The 21,571-nt window shown below is 40.8% G+C and overlaps 1 protein-coding gene across 4 annotated transcripts in view; it reads left to right on the plus strand.

Moving 5' to 3' along the window:
- LOC124149350 (ras association domain-containing protein 2-like) overlaps positions 1 to 21,571 on the plus strand; it is a 128,651-nt gene that overhangs the window by 93,405 nt on the left and 13,675 nt on the right. For all 4 annotated transcript variants that reach the window (XM_046520883.2, XM_046520885.2, XM_046520884.2 and 1 more), the window contains 5 exons: positions 15,319 to 15,397; positions 16,481 to 16,708; positions 18,163 to 18,345; positions 20,394 to 20,495; positions 21,177 to 21,228. In XM_046520883.2, coding sequence (XP_046376839.2) covers positions 15,319 to 15,397; positions 16,481 to 16,708; positions 18,163 to 18,345; positions 20,394 to 20,495; positions 21,177 to 21,228 — 644 coding nt within the window. The remainder of the gene's footprint in view (positions 1 to 15,318; positions 15,398 to 16,480; positions 16,709 to 18,162; positions 18,346 to 20,393; positions 20,496 to 21,176; positions 21,229 to 21,571) is intronic.

A 21,571-nucleotide genomic window follows, 5' to 3' on the forward strand; every position in this document is an offset into this window, starting at 1 on the left:
GCTATGATGTTACTGACACTGGCATAAGACACTATTCGCTCCTTATGATATTCTTTCTGTCATGATTGAGTCAAATTGTTTCCCTGAGGTGTCCCAGAAACCATTGGCCGTAGGTTTGAATCCCAGTTTGCCCTGATTATATGTCAGGGTTTGTCAGCACCCTATCTGTACCGTTGCCCATTTCACTAAAGTGGTAAATGTCTAAGACCTGCACCACTTTGGGCGCACCTCCAACATCAAACTGACAGGTCAAGACAGAACTGAAATACTGTCTAACATGGCAGTAAAGCAATGCATATGTGTCTGTGTGGATCAAAATCTAGTTAACCGGCCACTGGTTTGCCTGCTACAGACTCGATACTCTACATGTGGACAACCGCCTCCATGGGCTGGTAAATAGACCATCTGCTTGAAAAGCAGAAGGCCAGTAGTTCGACCCCAGCCACATTATACCAAAAGACGTCACTAGTAGGGCTGGGACGGGTAACTCGGGTACCCGGGTCGGGTGGGTCCTGAGTAGGACACGGGTACCCACAGGACTACCCGGACCCGTGGTTAGTCATGTGATATATTGTTTAATAACAAAAATTATCTAAAACTCAATGGTTACACTAAAGGTCATTAATGTTCCCATTTCTTTCTGACTATACACGCATTCCTTCTGACTTCTATATGTTTGAATAAAGATAAAACTTCATACAGTAAACTTCAGTGTATGCATGGCCAGATCGTATTACATGTGTATCGAAATACATTTTGCCAGGGCTACGGTCAAACTTTTCCAAATCGGACAGTTTGTACCTATCTCTAAATATCTACAGAGGGTACCCGGGTAGGTTCGGGTAATAGGGTGGGTACCCAGGTAGTAAATTTGGACTCCCAGCCCTAGTTACTAGATTTACTTGTTGTTACCATGCCTAGCCAGTAAAAGGCTAAAACAAGGACTGGTCGGCTTGGAGTCAGTGTACTTTGTCTGAGCGGGGTATTCATGTTGAAACTGTGGCATGGTATGTCAGTGGGCTTAAACTATAAGGCCTGCATTAGTTCAAACTAGAACAGATAGACATTTGAATGTGACCTTGGATCCCATTTCACTTTACCTGCATGTGTACTTGTGCTATGAGTGTTAGCTTAAAGACCTAACACAAAAAATGCTGTGCTTCTGATTGCACTATTTTAAAATTAGGTAGGTGGGCCATTTAAACATCCTGCAACTGTGTTGGAAAATTGCTGTGTTTGGTTAATATTTTCATGCATGCTTTTGTTTTGGCACAATGAGTACCACTTGGAAATAATATATTTTGTCACCTTGCACTAAGGCCCGTTAATGTAACGAGAACCACATCACTTTTTGTTAAGACCTAATTCCTTAGCAACAGATTGTTCCTCACAGTATTGAGTTTATTCTGCATTGTTTCAGCTGGTAGTGCAATGGATAGGAAAACGGTAACCTGGTACTGTTTCAGTGCTGTACAGCTTCCAGACATTTGTAACCATGGTAAATAATGTAAATGGGGCACTGTAATCCTTACATAATAACTGCTGTAAATAGACAGGGCATTGAGTAATGGGGAGGCCACATTGCAAGCATGGAGTGTCTGTGTCCCCTCCGGCGCCACTCAGTGTGTTGTGTTTCATGTACAGTGCTATGACCCTCAGACTGTGGAATGATGCCACTCCATGTGGAACTGTTGATGTAGCCGGGTGTCATTCAGTGTGCTGTAATGAATATATCCTACATCTCCCAGCAGTCAAAACAATCTCTGTCCTACTCTGACATCATGGCTGTCCTCAACCTACAGGAACAGCATTGATTCTGAGTGTGAGATATTTATATCAGAAATTAATATTATAAGTTGTAGCAGGATTACGAGGGATATATGGGGTTTTATGTGCCCACGTTAGGTTTTGTACCACAAGAGGGACGCAAATGGTATGAAACCTAACGAGGTATCCATAAAACCTCATTTACCGCTTGTGATCCTGCTACAACAAATTTATCTTACCAAAATGTTTTAATATCACATTGAAAAGAATTAAAATAGATTCAAAATTAATAGAAAAGCTGTATGATTGAGCAGAGGTTAGCTTATCTTATGTCACGCGACTTTCATTGACATGGAAAAAGTGTGCAGCTTTTTGCTTTGAAGTGGGGTATAAGGGATATATTCTGCCTCTCAGAAATCCGCGTGCACCATGACTTGCTCATGGCGGGTTTTAAGGGATTTATTACCTGCTGAGAAATTTATTTCCCTCCAAGGCGGGAATTTTTTTCAAGATCACGTGGACCGATCAGATCTCATCATTCTGACATGGAGGTATGATAAGTTGTTATATTTCTCTGCCAGATCCACAAGTGCAGGGGTCTCTCTTCTTACTACCAGAGATTTGTTTCAGAAGGGAATTTATCATATAAATGGATATTGTTATTGATGCGATAAACTTGGTGTCTCAATCAATAAATATGCAAATGAGGTCACAACCAGGAACTACTTTTAATCTCTGTTCAGTGTTTGCTTGCTCAAACTATTGACTTATGTTCCAAATAAGTTCAGATAAGGTTCTGATGTGTGATTATCTATTCAAACATGGCTGCAAATAATTGGCACTATATGATAAATGAGACAATTCACTCAAACACTATATTCATACGCAGTTTCTTAAGTTACTTCATTGAGTGAAATTACACCTTAATCACAGATTATTCAGAGAATGACATTACCCTCCTGTTTTTCAGAATTGTGAATATCAAATAATTGATTGAAAAGTATGTATTCCTATTATATGATATTTATGATATTGAGACACACTCTGCTAATAATGACTATTTATTGTTATATTTCACTGGTGGACCCATAGATGGGTATGCCAGACCTCTCCCCTTGGGGTGGATTTGTTAACATCCTGACATGGGTGGGATACACCCACCATCACCAACAACAACAGCACAACCACCTCCACCAACACCACCATCCTCTCTATCTGCTTTTTAATACATGTTACACAATACTGTGAAATACGGGGACATGTCTCTAGATCTCATGAAGTCTGTGATTATGTACTTTAACAATTCGTTTGTAATGACAGAGTGAACATTCATTGTGCATTTGTCTGAATTACCTTCCTTTAATGCCAGGATCTGCTGATCCTTGGTTTGAAGTAGGCTCATATCCTGCAAAATATTTTGCTTACATTTGTGCTACTTTTTGAGCTAACTGCTCTATCAGTGGTAATGTCAAACATTTTGTTTTCGTCCCATACTGTTTTAAACAATATGTGGACACTACTTTATGCTTTTATGCTACATAATCACAAATATGTCGGGGTGGGGGGTGGACACAGGGAGTTAAAGTTGTCGTGTCATTTCTTTAAATATAAGACAGATACGCTTTGGTGAGTATAATAAGAAGTGAAATTCAGTGTATTCAAAACATATAATACTGTATTTTGATAAAGTGAAACCTTTGTGGTACAAGCAGCTGTTATGCTGGGATTAAAGCATGGCATTTCTTCTTTCTCTTTGGTAACAAAGTTTCTTTTGTAACTTAAGCATATAAGATGGTGTTGAGATGAACAGATGGTTCCTCTGTCGCATGCTAGTTCAATGGCGTCATATTTACATTGCACAAGATATTTTCTTCAAATATTTTTCACCATTGAATGAAAAATTGTATTAATGCAGACAAACAAATAGACCCTTCTCCAGATCCATGCAATTCCACTGTTAGCATCCGTGTTTTATGAACCAGTATTCCATGCCAGCCTTGTTTAAACACTGCACCTATTTCATTGAGAAGAATAGCATTCAAGCACAGATGCAGCTTTTTGTGAAAAGGAGGTTTCACTTAACATCATTCATGCTGGATAAAAGGAAATAATTTGTGAACCAATTTGTGGTGGGTAGTCATGTTTTTTTAGAGTATATTTACATGTTTTGTAGTCTTCAAAAAAGGGGGATAGTCTCTCAGACCCCAAAGCATAAATTTAGAAAACCATTCACCCCCATTCCACTCTCATCCCTTCTGATCATCTCCAGCAGCTTGTAGCAGTGAGTGAGTGAGTGAGTGAGTATGGTTTTACGCCTTTAAGCAATATTCCAGCAATATCATGGCAGGAAATGGGCTTCACACATTGTACCCATGTCGGGAATCAAACCCGGCTCTTCAACGTGAGGAACAAACGCTTTAACCACTAGGCTACCTGACCACCCCTGAAGATACTAGAGGTCTCCTTAATACTAAAGTGTTTCTTAGTACATGAGGGTTCTGTTTTGGAAGTCTTATTTAAACCTTGTAGATTATAAACAATATTTCAGGGACCCTATCTTAGTCTAAAGGGGGATGCTCCTCCCCCCCCCAATCCATGTGGTGTTAACGATTTCAAAAGGTACATGACAATGGATGACAGGTAGAATGTGTTGACGAGATAACCAGAGCACATCTGCCCGTCATTCTTGTACTGCTTCCTGCTTGGGGTGCTATTTAACTTGTGTCAAATATATGGAGCAGTGAGAGGTCAAGGTGGTCCTACCCCGTACTTGATTGAAACCAAGCTACGCAACTGGTGCACTTGTCATGGTGTTGTTGGTCTTAGGAGATTTCCAATAAGCTGTTACTACCCCAATAAGCTTGATAAGGTGAGCATGTTTGCTTTTGTGATAAGTTAAGATGGGTTTAGTTGCCAGTGACTACTAGATCAAAACAGTTTAATATTAAACTTCATGCTGCCTCAAAATTAAACATTCAAAGTTTTTGCATGACGTCCATGTTGTTTGTGTTTAAAATGTTTTAGAGTATAGCTATGTGTTAAGGTGGCTTTTTATTGTCACTTATGGTTTGGAACATTTTTGTTCTGGATTTGTTCTAGATTTTTGTTCCACCATCAGGTATGGTGACAAGGAATAGTGAAAAATGAAAGTGTTCTGTGTGTTGTTGTTGGGGGTCTGTTTGTTGTTTTGAACAGATAGATGAAACAGGTTTAGAATAAACTGCAAGGTTGGAAGTCAAGGCATGGGTTGAGTAGATGCAAATACAAGATTGATCAGTCTTCATTATGAAGTTACTGCCATGATCCACAGTGAAAACTGACTTGTGATGGGATGCAGACAAAATACAAATACCCTGGGTAATTCCTACTAATTCCTGACATTTGAATTCCTGCTTTGCTGTGAGTGAGTGCTATCACTAACAATGAAAATCAATACAGTTGTGAGACCAGAAATGCATCGAGGCTTTTATTATCAATACACATATATTTAATAATGATTAAAGTGCTGTATTTGAAGGCTGATTAAAAAAATTCTAAGCCTAACAAACAAAACCAACAATTGTGAAAGTGTTTTCAATTTTATTTTTCAACATAATTTCCCTGCTTTTCAATACACTTCTCATATTGATAGTTTTCTAAAGTAAAACAATTGATGACTGCTCAGTACTCGTTCTTTTCCATTTCTGTGTTCATTTGGACCCCTATCACGTTCAACTGGCTGTCACTAATATACAAATGGCCTCAACAGACCAAATACACTTGCAATGAACTACTCAAACAATGTACTACATTGACTAGTTCAATTTGTTATGGCCTATACTTGAAATTTAGTCATTCTGACTTATAACTTTTTGACCAGCCCGTGTACTTTCAAACTGTTGTTTATGCCATTATTCTTAGCTTGCATAAGGGGCGGTCGGGTAGCCTAGTGGTTAAAGTGTTCGCTCGTCACGCCAAAGACCCGGGTTCAATTCCCGACATGGGTACAATGTGTGAAGCCCATTTCTGGTGTCCCCCGCCGTGATATTGCTGGAATATTGCTAAAAGCGGCGTAAAACCATACTCACTCACTCACTTAGCTTGCATATATAACATGCATTTAAGATGTGTAGCATAGCTACTTGGAAAGCCAGCATGAAGTAGGCACCCCTAAATAAAAGTATGCAGCTTTGACTGCACGTCACTATTAATTATGACATCACACTGCTTATCTGCTTATTGTGATGTAAAAGATAGGAAGTCAGTCGGATATAGAAAAGCACCAATTTCTCTGCTCCCTAAACTTGAAATGTTTGAAAACATTGAATATTGTAACAACTGAACTCTGCATTTTGCCACCTATAATTGTACATTATCTTTGTTTCAAAATGCCTACCGTCTGTGGTTGAGAATTAAAGTACTAATCAAATCGGCTGTTTCAACAGAGGTGATTATGTTGATTTGAAACCTTTGATTGACCAATCAGAATCAAATAGTTTCATGATAGAGTTATACTTATTTACTACAGATATGATTATGAAGTGCTGATTATTAGGTGATAATTACATTAATGTGAGAATCATGCTGATTTTACAAATCTTGTGTCAAAATTCATGGAAGTCGTTGCTCAAGGTCGGGAAATTTGAAATCACATTTTATGAAATAAGTGTGGCACTCACAAATGTAATGACCTGTGTGTATGCCAAGGTGCATGTTTGTAGCAGCTTGTACACCTGTTGGCTATATTTTTTCGTGGTTGATCACTCGATGTAAGAAGTTGCTGTCATGGCAATGATACTTCAGGGTGTTTGTGACTAATTACACTCTAGTTTTAGTATTTGGGTAGTTACCATGGATACACAAGTTACCTGCACTGTGTGAGGATGTGCCTGATCTATGAACATGCGAGTAAGTGGACATAGATCACCGCTGCAGTCGGCCATATTCCAGCTATATTATGGTGGCCTGTAAATCTCGTGAATGATCCAGACTATCGGGGCATGCTGACATGCAATCAGCCAGAACTCAGTCTGACCATCGAATGCAATCTTTTCTGCTCTTACGGCAAGCATAGGTAACTGGAGACAAAATTGTACCCATTGTTGTGAGTTTTGTAGTTAGGTTTGTAGTGTGTCTGTCTGTGTGTCTGTGTGTCTGTCTGTTGCGAAGAACAAACTGTGTACAGGTTGTCTAGATCACACTGACTGTCTGTCTGTCTGTCTGTCTGTCTGTCTGACTGACTGACTGTTGGAAGAACAAACCATGTACAGGTTGTCTAGATCACACTGACTGTCTGTCTGTCTGTCTGTCTGTCTGTTGGAAGAACAAACCATGTACAGGTTGTCTAGATCACACTGACTGTCTGTCTGTCTGTCTGTCTGTCTGTCTGACTGTTGGAAGAACAAACCGTGTACAGGTTGTCTAGATCACACTGACATGTGGTATTGTGGTCTAACTCCTACGTGATGAAGGTAAACCTTTGTCCCACTTTCCCAGATTCTTGGCAGATTGTTGTGTTTACTGCTCTTCCAGTCCTAAATATAACATCATTCTGCTGGTTTGTGTCAATATATCAACTTTTTGGCATCATTGATCTCTCTGTGATAATTGCTGTAATGTAACTAAGATCAGTCTGTGAGATACTCAGAAACTCACCCAAAACATGGTCACATACACTTTCATACATATCATACAGTCATACACGGAGTACCACTTCATGTGACAACCACTAAATCACTTGCAGACATGATGTTCCTTTTCATGCGTATTATAAAAAGAATGGATTTAACATGTCAGCTCAAGTGTATGAGTTAATGTCAGGTTATCATTGTCAGCTGGGGATGATCAGTTTTGAAGACATGTTTAGGCCATACAGAATTAATTGTTAGAATCTCATCCCCGTCTGCACACCCACCCTGGGCTACCAAATCCCCCCACCTCACAGAATTTTCTTGTTTCTAAGTACCCACAGACAAGTAAAAGTGCTATGTAGTCATACCAAACTTCTTATGCTTCATATGAATCGGGGGCACGGGCGCCGCGATTTGCTGTGCAGAGTTGCGTCCCTTGGGCACGCCAGAAACCTATGATTGTGGGTTCGAATCCTAGTTCGCCCCAATTATGTTTCTAGGTTTGTCAGCACCCTACCCGTGCTCGTGGGTTTCACCAAAGTGGTAAATGTCTGAGACCTGCATCATTTGGGGCTTTCCTCCCACATTAAGCTGACACGCCGTGATATAACAGGAATACTGTTAAAAGCGAAATTAAACCCAACTCACTCACTCACTTTATGTGAATCACATCATTCAAATTTAATACACAGATAGTCATTGAGATGACTAAAATATTGAATACAAACTGGCTCTTGCCTCACAGTAAAAAAATAGATAAAAATCAAAGAATTATTTGTGTCCTTAGGGTTAGGAACAATCTTGTAGATGGTGTCAGGTAACTAGAACTAGAACCAAACAGTGTGTTAACGCCTGAAAGGGGCGGTGGGGTAGCCTGGTGGTTAAAGCGTTCGCTTGTCACACCAAAGACCCGGGTTTCATTCGCCACATGGGTACATTGTGTGAAGCTCATTTTCTGGTGTCCACCGCCATGATATTGCTGGACTATTGCTAAAAGAGCGTTAAACCATATTCACTCACTCACTCACTCACTCACTCACTCACTCACTCACTCACTCACTCACTCACTCACTCACTCACTCACTCACTCACTCACCCGTCCACACACTCACTCACTCACTCCTGAAGCTAGGGCTGTAAAGTCTATAAGGACTATACACTGCTGGATATGATGTTAGCCGTGAAGCTTCAGTATGTACAGGCTGGAGAGTTAGTGTTGCACACCTTTCATCTTCACTCATTTCCATCTTCGTCTTTAAATAGACTGTAATACATCCTTCTAACTGTGGAGATGGCCTCTTCACAATGCCAGGTAATTTGTCCACCTTTAAGGCAATCCGGTTATTGGATACGTTATTGAAGTCTACTTTGAGAAGCCAGTAGTATGTGTCTTGTATATACCAGCTTCCGTATTTGGCCCAGAAAAACACCAACTTTCATCACAGCATTGTTGGTATATGGTAGTTTATTTACCATGGAGGATCTGTCAGTCACCACGCACTGTGTACTGGACCAACCTACCAGGGCAGGCCAGGTGTTAAACGTGACATACTCAACCCAAAAATCGCCCTCTGTGCTGAAGTAAGTTGGACGGCCAAACACTCAACAATATTCCTGAATAACCTTTAGCCTGTAAACATGGTAAATAATCTGGACGAGATAAACCAGTGATTGATATCATGAGCAGTGTCCCATGCCGGCGATTAGATAATAAACCTGTTTTGAATTTTGAGATCGTCTCACAGTAGAATTGATGCCTCTTCTTTTAAATTTGGAACAAAGCCTTTAAGTATGTTTTTTATTGGAAAAGGCCAACTTGTATTTTTACACTCTACCATCCCATGATACAAATTCTTAGTCTTTTGAGGGGTCAAATTAGGAGATAAACCTTCTGTGTTTTGAAATTTGAGGTTGTCTCACTGTAGAATTGATACCTCTTCTTTTTAATGTGGAATCAAATGCTTCAGGATGGGTTCCTGGGAGGTTGGAACCCCTAGGGCTGCTGGGGTACAATGACAAGTGATCAGTCAAGTCACCAAGCCTGACGACCCAAGAAGATTCCGGGGTAGAATAGGTCTTCAGCAACCCATACTTGCTGTAAAAGGCGACTTTGCTTGTCGTAAAAGGCGACTAACGGGATCGGGTGGTCAGGCTCGCTGACTTGGTTGATGCATGTCATCGATCCCAATTGCGTGGATCGATGCTCATGATGTCAATCACTGGATTGTGTGGTCCCGACTCGATTATTTACAGACCGCCGTCATATAGCTGGAATATTGCTGAGTGCGGCGTAAAACAACAAATCAACCAACCAACCAAGCCTGACCAACGATTCATTTAGTGTTTTCTTCCAATCAGCTCAGGTTCCCAGGGGCTGGAATCCCCATTGGGCCGGAGGCAGTAATGATGATACCACCATTGATGGGCACTTGTTATGAACATACAATGCCATTTAGAAAGTGGTCAAATGTAACAAGTGTTATATTTGGGATAACACTTTCTTTGTAAAGTACAGATTCTCGTATTGTTTGGGGTTGAGTCCCATCGTACACAAAGTACTTGATCTAGACTACCAGTTGTCAGCTTTGGTGGCTGAGTGGGTTAGATTGCTGACTTTCTGTGCTGGCGATTAGGTTCCTCACCCTGGCAGTGTGGGTTCGAATCATGGACGGGAGTCAACCCAAAAAAGTATGAGAATCTGTACTTTACTAAGAAAGTCCTATCCCAAATATAGCATTTGTTGCGGGCACTTTTTAGTTTCTGATAGTCATTTGATCAGATTTACCTCCGTGTATTGTTCCAGTGTACAACATGATATGCAGTTTACTCAAGATGATATCGTTGATCATGTCTCAATTCAGGCCTGGTTCCACATTAAGCTGACACGCCATGATGTAACTGGAATACTGTTAAAAGAGAAGTCTTTGATATGCATAAAGAAGTTGGAAGCGGCGTTAAACCCAACTCAGTAATTGATCATGTTGGTTGAGCTGCTCGTTTCAAAACCTTTCTTTCTTTAAATCTTTGTGTTTGGTCAATGAGAGGTGCTGGTAGTCGTGGAGGTGGCTGACAAGTCCTATACATGTTGGTGCAGTGGCATCTGGTGTTAAAATCTCACTACATCATGAGTGATTGATTTTTTCGACACATTTAGCAATATTCCTGCAATAAAACAGTGAGGGACACCAGGAATTGGCTTCACACATTGTACATATGTGGGGAATTATACCTGGGCCTTAAGGACATGCAGACGCTTTAACCACAAGGCTACCGCCATTGCCCCACTACTCCCTGAGGAGCAGGTGTAAGGGCTAGAGCGCATATTAGATTGAATAAGGTAGTTTGATTGAAATGGATCACCTGGATGAGACTGGCCGTATCTGTGATCAGCATCTCTAGCATAGAGCTGAGGCTCTCTAAGCAGGAAGAGTACAGTAAGTCAGAGATCAGCTACCCTATCGCTACCCTATCCGGGACACATGCCAGCAGGGGGGAAGTCTCAGTGTTTCCTTAGTCTTATCATGAATGGCCAGGCAAGGTAGGTAATGGAGGCGCTATACATCAATAGTTTTGAATCAAGGGCTGAGTATAATGCTGGCTTGGTTTGGGGAAGATGGAAAATGTATTGTGTTCTTGACATTATGTTAGTTTATGAGTTGTATGAATGATGATGAAAAAGTAGATGTATAGGGGTTGTTTACTGAAGTTAAGTTGTTTAAGTTTACGCTGATTGTTTAGTGGTATGTTGACAGTTTTCATATCTCTTACCTTGGAAAAGTTGATTGTTCAGAAAGTGTAATATCAGAGCCTTATCACAGCATATTTTCACAGTGTAGTGTCTGTTTGATTTTTCAGTTTGGAGGTTACGATATTTAAAATCTGATCGATCACTTCCTGGTCTGTGGTGGCTCAAACACATATTTGATTATTTGATTGAGTTTTAGGGGTTGTCATGAATAGACACATTAATCCAAAGTGAGTGAGTGAGTTCTGCTGCCTGGAGAATGAGAGGAATGGGAGTGCAGCACAGGTTCTTGTCCCTTCCATCGTTCTCTGTGATCAACTATAATGGAGAAGGGGGTGGTCCGGTAGCCTAGTGGTTAAAGCATTCACTCGTCATGCCAAAGACCCGGGTTCGATTCCCCACATGGGTACAATGTGTGAAGCCCATTTCTGGTGTCCCTCGCCGTGATATTGCTGGAATATTGCTAAAAACGGCCTAAAACCATACTCACTCATTCACTATAATAGAGCAGGAGAAGAGCAGGAGTAGAGTTTTTGTACAATTTTGTATCTGAGGTCCTTCACTTTGCTTTGCAGAGTTGGATCCCTTAGGTGTGCCTAGAACATATGAATCCCGGTTCTCCCCAATTATGTTTCTAGGTTTTTCAGCACCATACCCATGCTTGTGGGTTTCACCAAAGTGGTCAACCTCTGAGACCTGCACCACAGGCTTTCCGCTCCCATCAAGCCGACACACAGTGACGTTACTAAGATACTGCTGAAAGCGTTATTATCCCAAACTCCCTCTCTTTGATATAGGAAAACAATTTCCAGCCAACTGACATTCATTGAAGTGCACCTTGAGCAGGTGTAGCATCTAAGAACAAATATGTTGGGGCATCCATCTGTATCTGAATGCTATCCAGTACAAAGGGGGACTAGGGTTGATGTACAGGACTCTCGTACAGTGAGGGCCGTAATCCTTACACTGCTCCTGTGTAACAAGATGTTACTGTGCAGAGATTGGTTATTACATATGCATACAAACATTGACAGTTGACACATTAGTCTTCATGGGTGAGTGTTAAGTGATAAAACTTGATGCCAATAGCTGGAATATTGCTGATGTTGTGCCAAGCACTATTCACTCACTCACTTAGTGATAAATTGATCTGATTTTGAGGCCACAAAAAATCATAATTTTGCTTTTATGTATTGTTTGATAGGCATTGCTTAGAGGTAGACACAATTTATGGATAACAACTTCTTTATTTACTGTAATGGTCAGGTTTCAGAATAGATCCTGATACCGTTGTCAAGCCTTGAAAAGAAGTTGTTATCCATAAATTGTCTACTTTGTTTTAAGTGTTGGCGTACTCCTTATCACAGAATGTGAAGTTGATGCAGCTCTGATGTTGCACCTTGCATGGAAAGGGACAGAATTACAGCAGTGGCTCAGTACATTGTACACTGTGTAGGTGACCAGGTGGCCAGGTGTTACAACACTGCATGTATGAGAGCTGGAGCAGGAAGATACCATAACAAAATGTACTGCTGTCTGTTCATGGGAAGTGCGGGGGCATGGATGGCCCAGTCGTCTAAGCCACTGCAATTAGCTGTGCAGAGTTGCGTCCCTTGGGCACACCCGAAACCTATGATTGTGGGTTTGAATCCTGGTTCGCCCCAGTTATGTTTCTAGGTTTGTCAACACCCTACCCGTGCTCGTGGGTTTCACCTAAGTGGTAAACATCTGAGACCTGCATCACTTGGGGCTTTCCTTCCACATTAAGCTGACATGCCGTGATATAACTGGAATACTGTTAAAAGCGGCATTAAACCCAACTCACTCACTCACTCACTCACTCATGGGAAGTGCAGTGTGACCTACAAGCCTGATCAGGATTGTTTGAAAGGTTTTATTTTAAGGGATATCCATTTTGCCTGATGCATTCATAATATCCTTTACTTGTTTGCCTGGTCCAGACAGGCCATCAATACTGCTGAGTGTTGCATTAAACAACAAAAAACAAAACTGTCAGTGGTTGCATCAATTATTAATGAGGTCCTACATATCGTTTTTTTAATAGAAAATACAAATTGTAGTTACAGTACCGCATTGTTATATGGATACAAACAACGGCTGACATGTTCATGATCTTGATATTCTACACAAAACATTATGTAGAAATTATTTGCTCTCTGTACCCCAAAGTGGTAATGGGTCAAAAGTAGTAAAGGGTTTTTCAGGCATTTACCTGGATCTCAGCCTGTGTGTCAAAAACCAGTTGACTATACCAACATGTGACTATCAGTAGATTTTAGTGTTAACATATTGACTTTTTTAGCTTTCAAGCTAATGTGGAGATTACTGTTGGGTGAAGATCATTTGTGTATTTCGGCTCATTTATAATACAGAATAAGCAACAAGTAACTCAGAATTATCTGTTGATCTTGAAATCCCTCATCGGATAGTATTTTTTTTACGGACAGGCCATTGTAGAAAGTTCAAATCACATTATACTACTTCAGTGAAGAATTAAATTCCTGTATCTTTGTCATGTTTTTTTCAGATAAGGAAAGTGTTTGAAATCTGATCATGCCTTAAATCTTTCATTGTGAAGCAATGAACACACCAGGAAGAAAAAATTTGATACCTTAAGTTTCTAAAAATGTCTTTTTACGGGAGCCTAGGACTCTGCAATTATTGTTTATTTAAGTCTTAAGGATCTTCTGCATGTGGTGACATGGAAACCAGTGTGGCTGTGGACTGTCGGTGCCATCAGCTTAACACAGGTGTACATGATGGCTGCCCTGGTTGCATCTCTATTAGCATGATTAGGGGACATGGCTCACAGGCACTGGAATTCACTGTGAAGTGATTAGTTCCTTTAAGACTGGGTCATGTCTAAATTGCCTACCCGGGTACCCGACCCCCTATTACCAGACCCTACCAGGTACCCACTGTAGGTCTTAAGTTAGGTACAAAATATTGAATTGGGAAGTTGTTACTGGTGCCCTGGCAAAAAGTATTTAGGTGTAGTATATCTGATCCTGCATACACTGAAGTTGGATGAAGCTTTGTCTTTATTCAAACATATAAAAAGCAGAAGGAATGTGTGCACAGTCAGAAAGAAATGCGAACATTAGCGACTTGTACTTTTAAAGTGTAACCATGAAATTTTATTGTTAACGTCATAAAAAAATATATCACATGACTAACCAGGGGTCCTGGTTACTAGTCTTGTGGGTACCTGGGTCCTACTCAGTACCCTCCTGACCTTGGCACCTGAGCTACCCTTCTTAGCCCTAGCTTCCTTAGTCATGCCTTAATTCAAGACCACCTCCGTGGTCTACTGGGAAGAGTATCTGCCCGGAGAGTGAAAGTCGGTTGTTTGAGCCTCAGCTTCTTCAGACCATGCAGACCAAAAGACTTTAAAGGATGGTACATATTGCTACTGAAACTCTACTCTGTGTTTGGCAGTTAGGGGCTAAAACAAGGACTGGACTACAACATGGTATCTCATTGGGCAAGCACTATGAAACTGGCTTTAGTTTTTGGATTAAAACCTGCCACAGATATGTGCATGCAGGTTGCTTTATGAGTGCAATAACTTTGAATGAGACGTTAATCTTCGTTTCCCCGGACCCGCCAGCAGTTGTGCTTAGGCAAACATGCATCAGATGGGGTTGCTCCCACCTGAAGCTTGCGACTGGTGCAACTGACAAGCTATTCAAAGAAACTGTAAAACCATCACTCAAAAGGCCACACGTTTTTTATTTTTTATTTCATGGGCCTGCCGCCCCAACTGAAAAGCAGCTGGTCCAAAAAATAAATTAAACAGAAAAATATTTATTTTCCGCAAAATATTTATCTCCCGCACGTAATATAGACCCTCTTGTACAATAAAACCTGTACATGTACATTCCATGTTTACATCACTATCAGTGAGTCAAGAAGCCAGTTGCAGTTTTAGCTCCACGGCAAAATAACTTTCATATAAATAAATTTAAAAAAATAAAAATATATAAATAAAAAAAGATTCACATAGATATCTATTTTTATTTCAACCAACCTAGTACGGAAAAGCTGGAAGAAATCTGTGAAACATAAAATTAAAAAAGTGTGGCCTAAACAAAAAAGAATTTGCTTGGTTATCTTATCAAATGCCATGGAATCGCTTGCAATTTATATATATTTATTTCTTTTGTAACTTTTCAGACAGGAGATGCTGAAGAAGGTCCAGTCTTATAATGCGTATTACGAGGGGAAGGTGCGACACCAGATCACAACAGAAAAGGTAATGGTGGATTAACAGTGTATGTCTTGACATAGTTTCTTGTCAACTAAGAAGTAGAATCTTGGTGATCTTTATTACACAACATTCAAGTATGTATGCAGGCAAAAAGTTCAGAAACGTTTAATGTTTCAAAATGAGTTTAGTCAAAAGCATCATATGTACAAACTGTATTGGTGACGTGCCAATTGTATTAGTTATGTGATAGTTGTATTGGTTAATTGTAGTTGTATTGTTTATGTGCCATTTGGATTTGTTAATGATACCCTGCAATGCATTTTACAGGGGTTATCAAAATGGACACTGTGCACCAGTGCAGTATGTCCTTTTCGGAGCATATCTTGAAAACTCTACAATATGTCTTCTCCAAACTTGGTACATAGATGGGTCTAGTAATGAACTGGTGAATTTTGATAGTTTGGGATTTAATTTTTTAAAATATTATTGTATGTTTCTATGGCAACAACTTTAACTTGACTGAAAATGGCAGTAGTGCTCATTTCCGGAGCAGATCTTGAAAACCGTACAATATTTCTTTACCAAACTTAGCACCTTGATAGGTCTGGTGGTGAAACAGTGCCTTTTGATAGTGTGGGATTTTAGAAATATATTTTTATGAGTTTCTATGGCAACAACTTTAACTTGACTGAAAATGGCAGTAGTGCTCATTTCCGGAGCAGATCTTGAAAACCGTACAACATTTCTTTACCAAACTTAGCACATGGATAGGTCTAGTTGTGAACTGTTGCCTTTTGATAGATTGTGATTGTTTTAACAAATACTTTTTGAGTTTCCATGGAAACAAGTTTCATATTTTTATTCATGACAAGCATTACCATTGCTGGGGATATCGATGACTTTGTCCTCTTGTTCTAATTGTATTGGTTATCTGCCATTTGTATTGGTTATTTGTAATTGTACTGTTATGTGGCCATTGTATTGGTTAAATGTAATTGTATTGGAAATGCTTTTGAACAACATTACAGTTTTAAAGATATTGAATGAGGTTCTCTTGTGAGTAAATCTTAACCAGCTAACCATTTTATACTATTGACTAACAGTTTTTTCATCGAACTTTATTTACAGAATGAAAATGGGGACTTCGTCATAGAAGGACCCCTGAGAATATACTGGGGCGTGACACGGCCTATCCAGTTAGAACAATGTGATAATATAAAGCCGTCGCCATTGTCCACGTGGCGACATAGCCTGTACCCCAGTCGTATCAACAGACAGAGACCTCTAACAGTCATCGAGGGAAGTGCTTCGGCAGCACGGTCCAATGGTGTCAGGTTCGCCGAAGACATTGCCGAGGTAGGGACTTATAGGATTCCAGATATGGTCAGCAATATGCTCCCTGGTGTTTGTCTTGTTTTTGCAAATGCATAAGTTAATGGTGTGAGTGGTGGGGGCTATCATCAGAGCAGGACATACTTACACTCTTTCCGAACACCTGGTGTCGTCAATGATCAAGGGGGCACAGGTTGCCCAGTCGTCTAAGGCACCACGATTCCACGATTCGCTGTGCAGAGTTGCATCCCTTGGGCACACCAGAAACCTATGGTTGTGGGTTCGAATCCCGGTTCACGGAATCACGGTTATGTTTCTAGGTTTGTCAGCACCCTACCTGTGCTCGTGGGTTTCACCTAAGTGGTAAACGTCTGAGACCTGCATCACTTGGGGCTTTCCTTCCACATTAAGCTGATGTGCCTTGATATAACTGGAATACTGTTAAAAGCGGCGTTAAACCCAACTCACTCACTCACACTCATCAATGATCCATTAACATAATTTTCATCACTATTTTGCCGTTTACACCCAGTGGAATCTGTTTCGGCAGATAATCAACTCTGATAATTCTCTGGTAATGATGTTTTGAATTGCACGATGTAACTATACATCTTTGATGGAATCAATAATATATTCGTACCTCTGTGAATCTTGTGTTTGCATGCAATATGATACTTAAAAATTAAGAAAAAAGCATACTGAGCTGATTAAAGATCTCATGTCTGTGCATCAGCAGAGATGGACAAATTGCAGTTGGTTGGTTACTTTATGGGCACTCTAGGTTAGATCAGAACAGGTACTTGGAAAAACATTGTCAAGTAGGCAACTGTAAGCATAAAGGATCTGATCTTTTTATGGACATCTATTTGTCAAGTCATTGAAAAGCTGTTAATTTGTTAATAGGTGCACCAGGGTAGTCCAGTGGTTAAGTCATTGACTCATCCATGCAAAAGGTCTGTGTTTGATTCCCACATGAATGAAAAGTGTGAAGCTCATGCTTGGTGTTCCCTGCATAGGTACAGGTGGAATAGTGTTAAAGGCTTGTTAAAACCAACACTTACTCACTCACATTTGTGGACCCCAATGATCAAACTTGAAAGCTTTGACAAAACAAGTGTCAAGCAAACCAACATTCATACATGCTGAAAGTAAGATATGGTTGTTATATGTATCCTGTATATCTACTAGATCCGGGTGAGAATAGGTCTTCAGCAACCCATGCTTGTCCTAAGTGGCGACTAACAGGAGTGATTGGTCAGGCTTGCTGACAAGTCATCATATCCCAATTGCGTAGATTGATGCTCATGATGTAAATCCCTGGATCGTCTTGCCCGGACTTGATTATTTACAGACTACCATCACATAGCTGGAATACAGCTGAGTGTGATGTTTAGCAACAAACAAAACAAAACAGATTTGTGCTGTAAGAACTATTTGTATGTTCCTCATCATGACATGTCCCCAACCTTCTTCGCCAGCTCACAACCCCACCAGCCTCACCAAAGAAGTCCTATGGGTTTGATGACAGTATTGTGGCATCCCAGACAGATGGAGTTGTTCGGCGGAAAAATCTTCGCAAGTTTAACACAGTGGCGTATCGGGGCGATGCACCTAACAAGTGGAAGAGGGCGTCAATAAATGGTCACATCTATAACTATGACGTGAGTAACATTGCTGGCTGAGCACCCAAGTCGATCCTCAGTAGAGCACCCAAGTCAATCCTCAGTAGAGCACCCAAGTCAATTCTCAGTAGAGCAGCTAAGTCAATCCTCAGTAGAGCACCCAAGTCAATCCTCAGTAGAGCACCCTAGTCAATCCTCAGTAGAGCACCCATGTCAATTCTCAGTAGAGCACCCAAGTCAATTCTCAGTAGATCACCCAAGTCAATCCTCAGCATAGCAGCAAAGGGGGCGGTCGGGTAGCCTAGTGGTTAAAGAGTCCGCTCATCATGCCAAACGCCCAGGTTCGATTCCCGACATGGGTACAATGTGTGAAGCTCATTTTTGGTGTCCCCCGCCATGATATTGCTGGAATATATTACTAAAAGCAGCGTAAGACCATACTTGCTCACTCAGTATAGCAGCCAACTCGATCCTCAGTATAGCAGCCAAGCCAATTCTCAGTAGAGCAGCCAAGTACTTGTCTGGATGATCATCTTGGGGGAACTACTGTGAGCCTTTGATACTGCTGGATTGATGCTCATACTATTGACCACTAGGGCTGAGATGATAACGAACTGTGCAATCCGATTTGTATCATACCTTGCTCACAATCCAATGCCCTTACTATCTTTCGTTTGCCATCATTTTTTTATGACAGATGGCCAAATACCTGCCACACTGATGATTTAAAATTAGCAGGGTTTGTAGCCCGACCATCTTGCCATTGTCCCCCATACTGCAAAGCTGTAAATCGTGTTGTGATTCAATACTGCCTGGGCACTGAGCCAATCAAATTGTTTGGCTTAGCTGAAGCACTAGAAGGGAGGTAACTCTAAATCAACTGTGTAGATAATAACTGTTTGATTGGCATTCTAAAAGGTGGTGAGTAAATTAGAAAACATACAACTTTATGAGTAACGACTTCTGGTTGTCAGTTACGCCGTGTTGAAAGCGGCGTTAAACCAAACTCACTCACTCACTCACTCACTCACTCACTCACTCACTCACTCACTCACTCACTCACTCACTCTGGTTGTCAATTATGGCACAATGGATTAAATTATTTTACGTTGTCACGTCTAATTAGTGTTTGTGTGGTGTAACAGTTATGAAGTAAGTATTTGAGGTAAGAATTGATAGCTTTTACTTAGTTTGTGACTGTGATTAATACTTGTATCTGGAAGTAAAAGATCGCGACCCACAGAAGCACCGGTGTATGGTACCGCCACTGTTGACCACTGGTTTGCCTGGTCAAGGTATGCCACAACCGGGATCTGATAAGACTGTAGTACTGCTGATTAGGCAGTAGGATCACTCACTCACTCACCGATGGGGGGCATGGGTGGCCCAGTAGTCTAAGGCGCCGCGATTGGCTGTGCAGAATTGCCTCCCTTGGGCACACCCGAAACCTATGATTGTGGGTTCGAATTCTGGTTTGCCCCAATTATGTTTCAAAGTTTGTCAGCACCATACCCGTGCTTGTGGGTTTCACTGAAGTGGTAAATGTCTAAGACCTGCATCACTTCGGGCTTTGCTCCCACATTAAGCTGTCACGCCGCGATATAACTGGAATACTGTTAAAAGCGGCGTTAAACCCAACTCACTCACTCACACTCATCAATGATCAATGATCAGTGTTAAACCCAACTGACTCACCGATGACACCAGAGGCATAAGGCATGTAGGTGCACTTTGAGAGTCAGTAAATGGTGACTATTAAGTTTTATTTTCTTCATGGTATGAAATGAACACAGACTGGTTTTGAACAGAGGCATGGAATTACATAGTTATTATGTCTATATTGTGTGGAAAATATGGACAAAATGGTTGAAATTGGAGACATAGATACGGACACTAATACTAATACTGTTGAAAGACTTTCATGTTTTATGACTTTAGAGAATACCATGTTATAAACTTATTCAACTGATTAGAATATGGATATTAGCTGAACCAGTGAATGCAGTGTGCCTAACATTGACATGTGCATGATATTCTCTGTAACACTATGTATGTTAAGATGCTGATGTTCATGTGTTGTGTTTCAGACGAGTGTGTTCACCCCAGTCTTGGGCAGCAGTACCAGTGTCATTGTCGCCAGTACAATGAATACTTCACAAGTTATCAAAACCCTCATGGAGAAATTCAAAGTAAGGCCACACTACTACTTCTCCAGTCCGTGTCACAAGTGGCAGAGGATGCTAGCTTCATACATTAAGTGTATCACCATAAGCCATCCGCATACCCTACATTTTGGTGGAATAGTTTTCAGTACCAAAGACATAGAGAAGGGGGATGCCCAGTACCCTAAACCAAGTGTTGTTTTAGCTATATTGCAGGCACATATTAAGTGTGTGGTCTTGTCATCTAGGGTTAGTTCTAGATTCCCCCTGATCATGATATTAAGGACTCCGAGGGCCCAAGGGTTTTTCTTGACCTGGAGTGTTTACATTCTCCACCAAACCCAAGGTTTTTTTATCACACTTAAAATCGAAAATTTATTAATAACGTTTGTTAATAAGGTTATATTTCCAAGACGCTGTCAATGAAGCTTAGTAACCGACGTTATATATATCTTGCTGGCGTACATGTACTTCAAAAAGAGATCCTTAAAGGCATTGTGATATGTCAGCGCTTCAGAAGATTGCAACATTTATTATAACATTTCAAAATCATTTATATGATTTGGGTTTGATTTCGATGGGGCAAGGGTAGGCCAGTCATCTTATGTGCTGCAGTTTTTGTGCAGAGTTGTGTCCCTTGTACTCAAACTCACTCATTCACTCGTTAGTGGATTTGGAGGTTTAATATCTTGTATTTGCTACTTCCAGGTTGTGAATCACCCCGACGAGTACCAGCTGTACTTGGTGACAGATGATGAAGGTAAGTGTAGCAGTTCACCCCATGCTTGATGTCACTGGGAGCATGAACGTGGGTTTGAATCCAAGGTCGCCCCTGGTTTCTAGGTTTCTCAGCACTTGTGGGTTTCACCAAAGTAGTAAACATCTGAGACCTGCGACTATGCTTGTCGTAAAAGGCAACTAACGGGATAGGGTGGTTAGGCTCGCTGACTTGGTTGATGCATGTCATCGTATCCCAATTGCGCGGATTGATGCTCATGATGTCAATCACTGGATTGTCTGGTCCAGACTCGATTATTAACAGACCGCTGGATTATTGCTGAGTGTGGCGTTAAACAATAAACAAACAAACATCACTTAAGGCT

This window comes from Haliotis rufescens, unplaced genomic scaffold (genome assembly GCF_023055435.1).
Source record: "Haliotis rufescens isolate VD_foot unplaced genomic scaffold, xgHalRufe1.0.p SCAF_11, whole genome shotgun sequence".
Classification (NCBI taxonomy): Eukaryota; Metazoa; Mollusca; class Gastropoda; order Lepetellida; family Haliotidae; genus Haliotis; species Haliotis rufescens.